Source organism: Diachasma alloeum, unplaced genomic scaffold, assembly GCF_001412515.2.
Source record: "Diachasma alloeum isolate Michigan unplaced genomic scaffold, Dall2.0 Dall_scaffold_00391, whole genome shotgun sequence".
NCBI classification, from domain to species: Eukaryota; Metazoa; Arthropoda; class Insecta; order Hymenoptera; family Braconidae; genus Diachasma; species Diachasma alloeum.
This window is the reverse complement of record NW_021680530.1, coordinates 581,237-596,196: the sequence shown is the minus strand read 5'-3', so window position 1 is coordinate 596,196 and position 14,960 is coordinate 581,237. Positions and strand designations below refer to the sequence as shown.

Below are 14,960 nucleotides of genomic sequence, written 5' to 3'. Positions count from 1 at the left end.
GGGGGGGGGGGGGGGGGGGGGGGGGGCTCTGCATCGCGGATTAGACACCGTGGGACTGTGGCAAATCTATCCCACGGCTGCCCCAAGGTTTTTCAAAAGTGAATTGAGATGAGATTTTTCAATTCAATCACAGACACTCCGCGATATCACAGATCCTGTCTTTGTTAAATCTGCCCTTTTCACGATTAATGTTGCGTTTATCATTGCGCAATTTCACTTTCGTTGTGATACTGTTGTGTGTGAAAATTATTTATTGGAGATATGAGATCTGAGGTGGCGGGAAAAAATTGAAATGTCATATTTGAGTTTAATTTCAATGGAATTTCACGTTTTTGAGGTTCAGGAAAACGAAATGAATGATTTTTTGTTAATTTAAAACTCAATAATATATTTTTATGAATTATTTATATATTTGTTTTGTTTTAAATATTTATATTAATATCAATATTTATTATTTAAATATATTAAAATATATTTAAACATTATAATATAATTATAAAAAATATAATTATTAAATATATTAATTATTATATTTATTAATATTATATTAATAAATATATTTTAATATATTTAAATATTTATTTTATTTCTGTAAAATAATTCAACTTTTCCATCGACTTGCGAATTCCCAATGACGAAATTTCTTGAAATTTCAGTGGAAAAAAAATAAAATAATAATAATGATAATAATAATAATCTTGATAAATTTTCTTAAATCCCCCTCATTCGCCAGATATACCCGAAATAATCTCACGATTGATCCATACCCTCACTGATTTCTCCAAACCGATACTCCCCATCATTTCCAATAGTTTCAACACATAAAAACCATTACGAAAGTGAAATTGATAATAAAGAATAAAGGGAGCTCTTATTTCCCAACAAAAGATCCGTGTTGCGAGCACAATGGCCATTCTATTCATTGAACGCTCGAGTTTTCATCATAAAAATACGTGAAATGATCGTAAAACTTGTAATCGACCTTCGTCCCTCCCCCTCCGCCCTTTTTTATTAAGAAGCTGAAGTGATTTAAAGTGATATAAACGTGGGTTGAATTTTTGAGGATTAAAATTTGATGTGAATTTTTCACGCAAGTTAATGTGAATGGAAACATTTCGGTTGTGTTTGGGGGCCATCGGCAGTTTAATATTATTTATAACAATTAATGAACTTTTCGAGGTTGGGAAGAAGATTAAGTCTTAGAAAAACTCGAAAAATCAGAAAAAATGAATAAACATTTTATGCCAAATATGAAAATTATTGTCAGTGTCAAACTTTTGTAATAAATAATTTACGTTTCTGAAATGGCGTGTTATGTCGAGACACCCTAGTCAAACGAGAGACTATTAGTTGAAAAAACGATTGCAGAAAGCATTTGATGAATGACTTTTTGAATTTTATAATTTAATTTTTACTAGAAATCGCATAAAAAATTATCAACCATGAATAATTATTTTTTTGAGAACTGTAAATATATTATATATATTTCTCCCTGTTACACTCAATTTCGATTGATACATTCAATCCGCAATTACAGATGCACATACTTGAGGTCAAATATTATGAATTCGGGGGGGATTGTTATCTCTCTCTTAATTTTCATCTCCTTTTTGTGACCTCGAATGTTGACACTATTCTCTTTGGAATGAGGAGGGGGTCCTTGGGGCTCCCGGATTCGAGAGGGGTAAGGTCCGGGTTCCGAGTGAAAGAAAGTGAACGCCACGACCTTTCGAAGGACGTTCCCCAGGCGAAACGTTAGTTTATGGTTCAAATAAGCGAATTGCCGGGATTTTTGGTATTTCGCGAGTGGGTGGGACACTTCTGGACTGAATTTAAGGGGACTGATCCGACAGTTGAGGGTAGATAACGCTGTTTATGGACGGTATTTTGATAATTCTGGAAATACACGAGAGAGGGGGGCTCGTATTTTTGCGTGGGAAACTGGTTTTTACCTTTTTCCTCATTTTTCGCCTACTTCCCTGAGTCCCTTTAATAAAAAATCCAATGTAGCGTTTTTTGAACCCAAACTATTCCGCCTAATGTGTTCTTTCTTTAGCATTATAATATCATATAATATATTAATATAATAATATATATTATATATATAATAATATAATAATTAAATATAATAAATAATATATTAAATATTACATTAATATTATTTAATATTAAATATTATGTATTTATTATATTAATATATATAATATAGTATAGTATATATAGTACGCTATAATATAATTATAAAAAGATTTTAAAAAATAATCTTGATTTAAATGTAAATAAAGATAAATAAAATAATTTCGAATTTGAATTGAAAATGATAATGTACGCCTGATTTTTTTATATTTTTATTCATGAAACAACTGCACTGAAATTCCCAATTTCCATTGATTTCTTCATCAAATTCTGAATTTTTAACAATAAAATTTCGTTGAAACTCCAGTGGAACTCTCACTTGACGGAAATTCCCAAAAAGTCTACCGAAAATTTCTGTTAAAAAATTTCACTAACGCGGATGAAGTAACAATTTATTAACACCCAAGAAACGACTAATTTCACGTGAATAAAAACCCAAATAAAAATACAATTCAAGTTCAAATGAATTTATTACATCCAAATAAACTGTTTCAGCAAATTTATTTCAATTTTTTTCACCTGTTCTCTCAGATCATTGTCCTCCGAGTGAGAGGAAAACGGCGGAATCCCGCATGTTTTGAACTCTAAAATTGGGAACTGGTGAGACCGGAATTTTAAAACCATAAAATATGTGAAGACCTCCAATACTGAAATGTCAGACAATCATCCATTGAAAATCTCTTCAATTAACCCGCAAGCGAGGTTGAGAGGCTTAATGACTCACCGCCGGAGTAAAATTCAATTGCTCAATGAACGTTAAACGATAATGAATCCGCAGTTACAGAAGTGAATTCAGTAGTGAAGTAGTAAAACGGTTGAGTTTTTGAGGAATATCTCGGAACCTAAGAGAGATAGCGAAATTTTTGTGAGGACCTTTTTCGTAGCCCTCACTTCGCTCTGCAAAAAAGGTTATGACGAACATTTCGCTACCTGCCTTGGATTCCGAGATATGCATCGAAAACTGACCGACAGTCAAAAACCACTCGACCCTTTGAACAGCCTCGCTGTTCCCCACTCTTCCTCATTTTCTGGTAGTGTGCGTGCGCAGCCGGGGCTACCTTATGGCGCACTAATACACCGAGGGCCCCCCACTCTTCTCACACTGATACGTTTGGTGACTCGCACTCCGCTACTGAGTTAAACTACATGTTTCAGAGAATAGAATCCATCTGAAATCCAACGAAACTCGGCGGACTTCTCGTGCACCCTGCTGGCTACAATTTTCCGCCCAACGACTGACGATAATCGCATCGTCATTAGGAACAATTGTCTTTCACTCTCGATCCTACCGAGACCCGTTTCTTGCACGCAGGAGCCACCCAATCCTCTCATCCTCTCTCTTCTCAACTATTTTATTTATTTTCTTGTTCTCTCATCTGTGACCTCATACCCGTGACACCAATTCTCTCATCGAGGGGATATTGGGTGTCAAGTGTCAAGTGTCAACACCTCACAGAGAAGAAAAATCTAATTGTGATTTTTTTTCGCTCTCCTCAGAAATTAATTACCACTTCATTTTTTAAAATTTTATTTTCAATTTTTTTCGCTCTATTTTTCCGTTCATTATCATCTTTGCAATGTTTTATTTCAATTTGATTTTTTATTCCATTCAACTTTAAAAACGTTTTTGTTCCCTTGAATTTGTAAAGTGAAAAATTTGTGATTGTAATTATGCTCAACTCTCGTTTATTCGTGATTTAAAAAATCATATTTAATCCTATTAGTCGTAGCCTGTGATTTATTCTCACCAGTGAAATTTCTCCGGTGACGCAATAGGCCACACAAGACACCAATTTTGATTAGCCCAGAAGCGAGAGAGGAATAGCGGCATGCTAATGCCTGCGGTTGAATTTGTTTGTCAATACATTAATTTCCAAATTGAATATTTTGTAATGATACTGGGGTAAACGCGGAGAATTCCTTCGATTACACTTTCAATCGACAGTGCGAGACACTGATTCAGTGGAAAATGGGGTTTTGTAATTTAGCTAGAAATTTGAAGAATTTGAGAAATTAATAATGACATTTTCGATGAATTGATGGCACTTGGAGTTTAGAATTTTCGCAATGGGAGAGTAAGTACGCCGAGCTCAGCACTTTGTTGCGGTGCAAAAGTGTGCGATTGGAGCGATGATAATTACCGATATTGCAGAGGGAGAAGCGTCTGACCCGAGTAGATGAATACGGAAAATTACAAGGTGAATTAAATGTAATCGGCCACCGTTTCTCACTGAACTTTTCGCCGGGATTACTGCTATTTCAACATTACGCGATGGAAAAATGTTTCTGTTTTCCGGAATTAATTTTTTTAAATGTGAGGCATTAGGAATTCACTATTTGATGAAAAGACCAATGAGAACTGCAGTTTTCAGGTCAATTATTGCTAATGAATTGGAAATTCGACATTTTTTATACGAAAAATTAAATTTTTATTGTAAATTGGGGAATTCTTGGGCTTTTGTCAGTGAAAATTTAGTGAAATTCGAAATTTTCAGTGCTTCTTGTGCTTTTGTTACTGAAAATTTGGCATTTCACTAAAATTTCAGTAACAAAAGCACAAAAATTCCCCAACTTACTGAAAATTTAGTGAAATTCAAAAAAATGAAAATTTGGAATTTCACTAAATTTTCAATTTTTAATTTTTAATTTTTTTTTTAATTTTTAATTTTTTTTGTACACTTTCTGAAAATTCTTCTCAAGTGGCAGTTCCATTGAACTTGTAACCAATTTCTTCACTAAAAAATCACAGTTTGATGAAAAAATCCAGTGAAAATTGCAATTATTTCATAAAAATTAACAGAAATCCGAAAAATTCAGCTGTATATTAGAATTTCAAGCAATTTCCTAATTAAAAATTCACTATTTGATAAAGCAATCAATAGTAACTATAATTTTCAGTTGAAAAATCAGGAAAATTCAGGCGAATGTACCATTTTTAATGCGGAAAGGCCAAAAATCTCAACTTATGTTGCAACAATTGGCGAAACAAGATAGTCCATCGAGTGATAAAGTTCGCAAGGAAATATTATCCTTACGTAATAAAATCGCCTGCGTATTGGGTTATTCCACGTATCAATGAGTATGAAGAAAGATTACACGGATTGTACAGAAAAATGTTGAAAAGAGAACTAGGAAAGGTCACTCACGCCGTCTGTAAATCGAGAGACTGAGTTACTCCGGGGGATATTATTACGTGAATGAAAGTTTGAATGAAGCATCATCATACTTGAGTTTATCCTCCATCGACGAATCGATAATGAGGGAGTAGTGCAGGGAGTCATCGTAAAACTGCCACAATTATGAAATCGGGTAACTGGAGCTTCTCCTTGGGATGTTACACAGTAAAAATGTTGTAATCCTCTATTAATTTTCACGCCAGTTTTTTTCGATTGACGGCAAAAGGTCAGTCGAGCGGAAAATTTCAATAAAATCGACGAGAGATTGTTGGGTTGAGCCAGAGGACTTTAAAACGTGGTAACGTACTATGAACGATCGTTTAAATTCTAGCGTTCTGGGGCGACCAATCCAGGGTTAATGTGAAAATCTGTGAAAATTGTTCCCTTTCCCCTCACTGCACTCGCCAATTCGGAAGCGATTCCCATCGGGATAAATCATGCGCCGACATGTGCATAAACCCGGCGGTTTTGTGCGTGAAATTCCGTTGAGGTTGAGCTGGAGAAAAATCCGCTGACCCTTTACCGCGAGTCTCATCATCCCGGCGGTGCCCAACAACTGGAACCCTGCGAAGTCTCATACGCACCGCGCGCGGATCAAAACAGACCGAGAAGCAGCCGAAGAGGAGAATAAACAAGAGCCTCGGCGAAATAAAACGCGAAACAAAATGAAAAATAACGAGTTGGATAATGTAATCCTGAAGTACACTATAAAACCGTTGACTCGCTGGTCTCAACGAGACCGGAATAAGAGGGAGTGAGCGCAGACAGACGAGTGGGCGTCCGGCCGAAGCAACTGCCTCAGCATTACCAAATAAACTAAATTCATGTACACAATTTTTAGCAAATTTTATCTCCGTTACTCCCCTCTGCTCGCCCGGTCGCAACTACTATTCGTAGTTGTAGGATAAGGAGGCGAGGATCGTATATTACCATCAACGAGTCAGCATAAAACCGTGAGGGTATTATTATCTTCACTGAACACGTGATGGAAAAACGTTCGGAGCCCTGCGCGGTTTATGGGCATTGTAAAACTGTGAGAGAAAAATATTTGAAATTTTACTGGAGAGCAGTTGATTTGCGAGGCTCTGCGGTGGTTCATTAAAAAGTATTGTTAAAGGGGCGAGCAGAACTGTTTTGGTATTTGCAAGTAGAATTTATTTTTGTTTGAATGTACAGCATTTCGGGAGATGCTGAGAATTTGAGATTCTCAAAGATTCTTCGTCCATAAACTGATAGAATGATTCATTTATTTCACACGAGATTCGTTAACTATTAACGAATTGTAGAGTTGAATATGACCAAATGAATATTCGTTAATAGTTAACGAATGGTTCACTTGAATGGCGAAAGTCAAGTCAAACAAGGCTCCTCAAATATCGGCGCTATTACGCGAATGCAAGTGAGACGGAAATAGTGAGCAGTCCGACGATGATTCGTGCCTGATGTATGCAAACAATGAAAGGATAAACCTCACCTATAAGAACCAGTCGCCCTGTCTACCGCCGGGGCGTTAAAGATCTATCACAAGCGGTATATCACAAGATATATCACATGCTCGCGCAATAGCATGGGTACAGTCGCCTGGATATCACCGTGAGTTATCTCAAAGGTGAAAAATACAAGAAAAATCGAAGCGCCGAGAAGGACGGAAAATGGAGGAATTCCAAATTGCTTCTCTCTCTCTTCACTATTTTTATCCTTCCGGGGGGAGAGGAGAGGCCGTTGCTAGCACGTGTACACCTTGACTCTGAGGATTTACTGGCAACAAGAGGAGAGAAGGAGGAGTGGAGGGAGAGGAATTACATGAAGCTGGGGGGTGGAAAAATTTGAGAAAAAAAATTGGAGAGAGACATGGGAGACTAATGGAGGATGGAGGAGGCGGCTTTTGTGCCCTCAGGCGGCAAATAATTGGCGCATTCATTCTCACTGAATCGCCGGGGACGATAAGAGAGATGGACCTTGTCAGCTGGGAAAAGAGTTAACTCGGAAACATGGAGTCAGATGGCTTCATCAGATTAGGAGTGGGGGACTCTAGGCTGATTTATTTTACTCGAGGTGAAGGCACGTGGTTTTGTTTGCAGACGGCTTGCTCCGCGCTGACTTTATTCTGTTGACGGATACAACAGTGAAAATTTTTGACTCGGAACACTTCGAGACAGGAGATGATTTTTTTTCGCCTCGTGTAATTATTTTAATTTGTTTGGCGGACATTATTTCGTTCATTAGGCTAAATAATTTCCGAAATCGTGAAGGAAACGACTTATTTACGGCGGGTGAGTTAGTTTTTCCGGGCGGAATGAAATAGCGCGTTATGCGGCGTTGCCGAGAACTCGCTAAACGCGCGAGGGCAGTGTAGAGGGGACTCGCCAACGCTGGAGACTAAATAACGCGCCGGGGAGCCCGGCGGAGATGAGCGAGCCGCACTATCACGTGTGGTGACTAGACTACGGTCAATTCATCGTTTACATATTTTTATCTGAAATGCTAAACGAGAATTTCCTGGGACTCTCGAATTTCCAATCAAAACATGAATATTCAGTGTAAATTACTCGGAATTTACCCTAGATTTTCCTGGAATAATTGAACTGAAATTGCAATTATTCATTTTTTCATCAAATTGTGGAATTTCAGTGGAACTGTCACTCCATAAAAATTTCCAAAAAATTCATCAAAGTTCTGATTATAAATTTTAATCTGTAAAATCTCATTTTGACCAGAGAACCGAGATTTCTAATTCACTTGATGACTTTTAAACATATTTAAATTGAAATTCAGCGCAGATACGATTTAATTAATGGAGAAAATGAAATCACGATGCAGATAAATCTGTGTACACATGTTATATCGAATATTTAAACGTGTGTATGTCGTTGATTTTCAATTCGGGGATAGTCATAAGTGAAAGTGAAAGTGGAGTACAAGTGGACAATATTTATCGGTTAGCCGCACTCCAGTGGCCATATCAGGGGCGGGAGAGTTTTCTGCGTTCGTACGGAATTCGTTAATTTTTAACCGATCAAACGAGTTAATGAATTTTTGTATTTGTAAACGGGTTTGGGGGAGGGGTGACAAGTGCTTGAATAATCCCTGGGTGATTACTGGTGTTGCATGAATTACTGACGATGGATATCTCGATGATTTGTAAGTAATCAATTTATGATAATGAGGAGTTAATTTTTTTATTAAGGAAATTGCGGTTTTCATGCTGTTTGTCGTATTTAATTATTTCCCATTGCGAGTAGAATTCATTGTGCGGATAATTCCTTCTACATTTTCGCAATGAACTTGCGACTTTGATTCTAGCGAAAATAAACCATTTTAAAAAATTGATGTTTGTCGATAAAAAATTGAGGAACAATTTTTTTTTGTCAAGAACAAGTTTTGATGACTTATTTTTATTGAGGAAATTGTGTTTTTCATTCTAGTTCAAATGAATAATTTTTTAAAATCACTTTTTATCTATAAAAAATTGGGGAATTTTTTTTTCAAGAGTAACAATTTTTGATAATTTTTTTTTTCAGAATGTAGAACAGATTCAACTTTAGCGAATGGTCTCGAGGCCGTTGTTGAATCCAACAAGTAATAACATTTTGCTGCTGCCACTGTGCGCAACGTTTGCGGAAGGATAATGACAAGGTGGGACAGAAATTGTCTTTTGTCCATCGTAAAAGGAATTTCAATTGTTATTTCGTTTTCTTTTTTTTTATTCTGTCACGTTTAGGCAAGATCCTGCAGGATTTTTCAAACTGTTGCATAACCGTATTATTAAAAAAATAGACTTCGCCGAAATGTCTCTTTGTCCGCTGCTTAAATTTTCATTGCGCCGGAGTAATCTAGGATTTTTTGCCGACTGATGTTTTCGCCATTTTGCATATGTTCGCGGTCATTACTTTGACGATTATGGGAGGTCATTCCTTCGAGAATTATGTAGTTTCCGATTGAGTGGAGGCAATCATTGTCTTTTTTTTTTCTTTCGTTTTTTGATAATTGGAAAGAGAAAGGGTTGGGAATTTTCCGCTCTGCTCAATGACACATTTATCAATCTGGATTTCCTTGAACTTTTGCGAGCAATCTCATTTTCCCACTCATGGATCACAATTTCAATGAATGAGAATGGGAGAAAGGGTGGGTGATTGCACATTCCTTCCTGGGGCGTCATTTTTAATTCACAAATTCATTTATTTTTATTTTTAATTGAAGTTCTCTGAATAGAAAATTGTCAAAATGAAAAATTTTCGCTAACACAATTGTTGCATGAGAAAAAATCACGAGTGTGTGGAGAGAGTCCATCACAGTGGAATATTTATTAATCAAGTGCAGCAAATTTAATGAAAACAATTAATAATAAATACAATTAATTATTTAATTAATAATTATTAATTAATAATAATATATAATTAGATATAATTATACTAGAAAATATATAATATATAATTTAGATATAATTATAATATATAATTAGATATAATTATTATTAATTAATAATAATAATTAAAATAATATCAAATTATATTATTATTAATTAATAATAGTAATAAATTTACTATTATTTATTTATTAAAATTATTCATTAATCAGTTAAAAAATTTAATAAACGAGAGATTTATTTGTATTAATCTTGACATTTTCTTGAGGTATTTCTCATAATAAAAAAAATTAAGAGACAATAATTTTAGAAAATCGAGTGGATATCGTAGAGCAGACAGAAGTGACTGACGACTCCATTCCACCCGGCAAAGCCCACGCGCCCATAAAGAATCCTCAAAAATCGTACCACAAATTTCTCTGCGATAAATAGTATCGCACCAAAATCCTCCGAATCCGTATTCCTGATGTCGCAACGGTCCCCTCACGTGCGCACTCTCAACATTATCACAAATGAGGTGAAAAATGGCTCATTTGAAGTAAATAAACTTTCTTTTTTTTATTTTATTCTAAGAGAGGTTTCATTTGATGAAATAAAATTTATTTAATTGAAATAAACTATTTTTTTGAGCTGCAGCCGCACTCGTCACTACAATTGCGCAAAATTTTTTTTGCACACAATTTTTTATCGCACATTCGGAATCAAAGGAAAAATAGTAAGAATAATCGAGTCTCCCCGGTTCTTCCACCCGATGTGGAGAATTATCCCACGTTATTATCCTCCACAAATGCAGGGAAAACGCGCAACAATCCGAACAAAACGAAAGTGAAGTAAAAAAACCCCTGAAAAAATCATTTTTGTATTCAAGAATTCCGTTTCCACCGATTAATTCCTAATTCAATCACTTTAAGATCTAGAAAATTGCGGATAGGCATTCAGAGACAATTTACCCCGGACAAGAAATATTTTATGACCCCTTGATTCGCCTAAATCGTGTATTATCTATTTACGTAACGAAAAAATTGTGACCAATAAAAATGAATGGACCCCGGCAATTACGAAATTTCCGATAGAATCCGATGTATTTAACCCCGAGGCGGTTTGTATTGCGGTGAATTCTATCGACCGAATGTTTTTACTACAGTTTTAGGTGAACCGAGTGACACTGCACTGTCACACGCGGGAAAAAAATTTCACTGAAAAACCTAGGAAGTTCGATAGAAAATTCTATTGGATTTCTGGTGAATATATTAGTTTTTTTACTTTTTGTTGTCTTGAATAATTTTTTGACACTGAAAATATTGACTGATTCTGTTAAAGAAATCCGCAGCTTTACGACGCGTTTTTTAATAGAAAATGTCCATTAGACACTATTCTATAGAAAAAATTTGCAGTATTTCATTTTTCTATACAATTTTTTCTATAGAATATCTTCCACTGAACATTTCTATTGAAGAAAACGCACAGATCAGCTGCGGAATTTTGCAATAGACCAAAAAACAAATAGAATTTTTCAATCGAATTCTTATAGAGTTCCAATAGAAATTCAATAGAATAAATTGTACAGGAAAATCTAATTCTATCGATTTATTCTATAGAATATTTTCCACTGAATATTTCTATTGAAAAAAAACGCACAGATCAGCTGCGGAATTTTGCAATAGACCAAAAGCAAATAAAATTTTTCAATAGAATTCTTGTAGAGTTCCAATAGAAATTCAATAGAATAAATTGTACAGGAAAATCTAATTCTATTGATTTATTCTATAGAATATTTTCCATTGAACATTTCTATTGAAAAAAAAACAAATAAAATTTTTCAATAGAATTCTTATAGAGTTCCAATAGAAATTCAATAGAATAAATTGTACAGGAAAATCTAATTCTATTGATTTATTCTATAGAATATTTTCCATTGAACATTTCTATTGAAAAAAAAACAAATAAAATTTTTCAATAGAATTCTTATAGAGTTCCAATAGAAATTCAATAGAATAAATTGTACAGGAAATTCTAATTCTATCGATTTATTCTATAGAGTATTTTCCATTGAACATTTCTATTAAAAAAAAAACAAATAAAATTTTTCAATAGAGTTTTTACTGAGTTCTAATAGAAATTCAATAGAATAAGTTCTATAGGAAAATCTAATTCTATTGATTCATTCTATAGAATATTTTCAATTAAACATTTCTATTGAAAAAAAAATGCGCAGATAAGCTGCGGAATTTTGCAATAGACCAAAAAACAAATAGAATTTTTCAATAGAATTCTTATAGAATCCCAATAGACATTCAATAGAATTTTTTTAAAAACAGCTAGTTTTTTAAAAAATTGGATAATCTGACGCGAGGAATTTCCACAGAAAATATTTCAATAGAATAAGTTGTATAGAAAAAATCTATTTCTAATATTCTATAGAATATTTTCCATTGAATATTTCTATTCAAAAATACCAGATGAGCTACATAATTTTTCAATGAAATCGCACAAAAACTAATAGAAATGCAATAGAATTTTCTAGCGAATTCGCCAGTTTTTTTTGCTGTACGTGCATTACTCCTGGAACTCGTCTGTAGACGTGACCAAGACGAGAATGTGTCAAATGAAAGAGGTAAAAAAATTGAGGGCACTCCGCAGTTGCCCTCGGGAGCGCTGAAATAATGAGTTCGATTTCCGTCAACTGATACCGGTTATCCAACGATTAGCTCTTTTTATCCTTTTCATCTTGCTGGGAAATTACGTAAAGTAACATTTTCACGAGTATTGCATATTATTTTTCGTGCTCTAGGGTAAAAAGCAGCAATGGGCGCTGCGAAATGTGCACGAGGTGAATTAAAATTCTGTCACTCGGGTGGTTTTCAAGCGGGGGAAAACGGGTTTTCAATTAGGTAAAGTGTGACGAGGCGAGAACGTGTCTGTGCCATCATTAGAGGATTTCATGAAGTTTTTGAGTTGAGGTGATTTATGGGGTTCTGTCCGAGAATTGCAGAGTGAATGTTTTGCATGTTTCGCTTGGGAATTTTTCTCATGCGCAATTTTAAATATTTTTATTCAAAGAATTTGAATTTTCAATTTTGTGGATTTTAATTCAATTTTACAACAGTGAATTTTTCACGTCAGGCGATTGTCAAAAATAACAAAATTTTTCATCTGAAAACCAAAGTTCATCTCAGGTCAATTATTCCGTGATAATTTTGTAGAAATAAAAAAAATTCTGGTAAACAATTGTTGAATTTCCAAGTGAAAAATTATTTCATCCCCCTCTCCCCTTTCATTCTCCAAATCTTTTGAAAAGTCCAATTAAACAGCCACAAGTTCCCTCCGAAAATTGTCAAAATCAATTTTTTTACATTTTTAACAAAAAATTTCAAAATTCTAAAAAAAAAAATTGCTGGACGCTCCGAAAAATTTTTGACTGAAAACCCCCCAATTAAGCTCGATTCGCTCTCTCGCAGGTCCGAATATCCACAAAACATTTTTCAATCCTGCGAATCAACGAAATTGGGCTCAATCGCGGGATTTCGAATCGCGAATTTTCCCCCCTCGCCACCCGCTCGCAAAAATCGCGACAAAACCTAATCCGCCCGACCAGAAATCCGCGAAATCCGCTAAAAACCGCACCTCCTCGTCCCCTCGATTTCCATACAAAACCCCGTGTCAAGGATTCCCTCAACTTCCTCCCAAAATAACACCGAATTCACTCACCCACTCTGGAGACGACCGCCAGCACCATCAGCAAGGAGCTAACCAGCAGCATCTCGATCTTGAAAGTCACTCACAGTTGAAAAAAAAAATCCACAGACAAAAATTTAAAAAAACCGCAATTTTCTCCGGGCAAATCTCAGAGCAACGGAGTTAAATCAACGGCTCCCGTTAACCGGTGCAACGTCACTCCCCGAACGCATATAAAAATGTTAACGCGTGCAGTAAACAGGTGAAACTCCGCGTGCGTTTCTCCAAACTTTTCTCCAAAACTGATTACCGATTTTCCTTGCTCTCGAGTATCACTGAATCATTCACAAAAATCCGGTGAATTAAAGAGCCCCCTGTCGTCACCAGTAGCATTAGTCTATTTCCAATCGCTAATTAACGAGATTAATTAAAGATGAAAGACAATCTCTCGCTCACTCACCCACGGCGAGGAGGAGCTGAGGACATTGAATTTGCTTTTTTATTATTCGAGAAAAAATAAGTTGATGATTTTTTTTCGGGGAAACGATGTGCTGCGGACCCGTGTCAGTGCCGCGAGTGGGCCATTGACGATTGTCGGAGAAAAACATATGCTACGGTCACGACGAGAGAAAGGTGACTGGGATAAGTTCTCGAGGCGTGCTCAATACCTCCTCCCCCTTGTCGTGGCATAGGAGTCACCTTTCTATCGTTAAGTTGGTGTAACAAAGAAGGGAGTGTTGGAGGAGAAGGAATCAAATGCAAAAGTGATAGGGGGGCCCGCGGCGGGGGTTTGCCACCACCAGGCTCGATAAAAGCCACCACTCTCCGCGCGGCGAGGAGGAGGGAGGCTATTGCGATTGGGATGTGGGTATCCTTCGGTGTACTTGAAATAACTTGACGTCAGGCTCAGACACTTTTCCTTTTGTTGTGACGAGAGGGGATTTTTTTGGGGGTTTTTAACGGCCTTTGACGGGGGTTTTATCACGAAATTGTGGGGTTGCTAGGGTTTTTTTGGGATTGGGCATATGAACTAGACCTTATATACAATTAACCATCATGATGTTGACATTGCGATTTAACGCGAAATGTGGACTTTGCCATTTAACGCGAAATGCGGACTTTGCGATTTAACGCGAAATGCGAAATTTGCGATTTAACGCGAAATGTGGACTTTGCGATTTAACGCGAAATGTGAACTTTGCGATTTAACGCGAAATGTGAACTTTGCGATTTGACGCGAAATGTGGACTTCGCGATTTAACGCGAAATGTGAACTTTGCGATTTAACGCGAAATGGAAACTTCGCGATTTAACGCGAAATGCGGACTTTGCGATTTAACGCGAAATGCGAAATTTGCGATTTAACGCGAAATGTGGACTTCGCGATTTAACGCGAAATGCGGACTTTGCGATTTGACGCGAAATGTGGACTTGGCGATTTAACGCGAAATGGAAACTTCGCGATTTAACGCGAAATGTGGACTTCGCAATTTAACGCGAAATGCGGACTTTGCGATTCAACGCGAAATGTGAACTTGGCGATTTAGCGCGAAATGTGAACTTTGCGATTTAACGCGAAATGCGGACTTTGCGATTTAACGCGAAAT

At 36.0% G+C, this 14,960-nt stretch overlaps 1 protein-coding gene across 1 annotated transcript in view; it reads right to left on the bottom strand.

Moving 5' to 3' along the window:
- The window catches only part of LOC107041902, a 67,293-nt gene extending 53,313 nt beyond the window's left edge, over positions 1–13,980 (bottom strand). Inside the window, exon 1 of the mRNA XM_015262713.1 lies at positions 13,387–13,980. Within this exon, the coding sequence (XP_015118199.1) occupies positions 13,387–13,438 (52 nt within the window). The 5' untranslated portion in view covers positions 13,439–13,980. The remainder of the gene's footprint in view (positions 1–13,386) is intronic.
- Between the last annotated feature and the right edge of the window lie 980 nt (positions 13,981–14,960).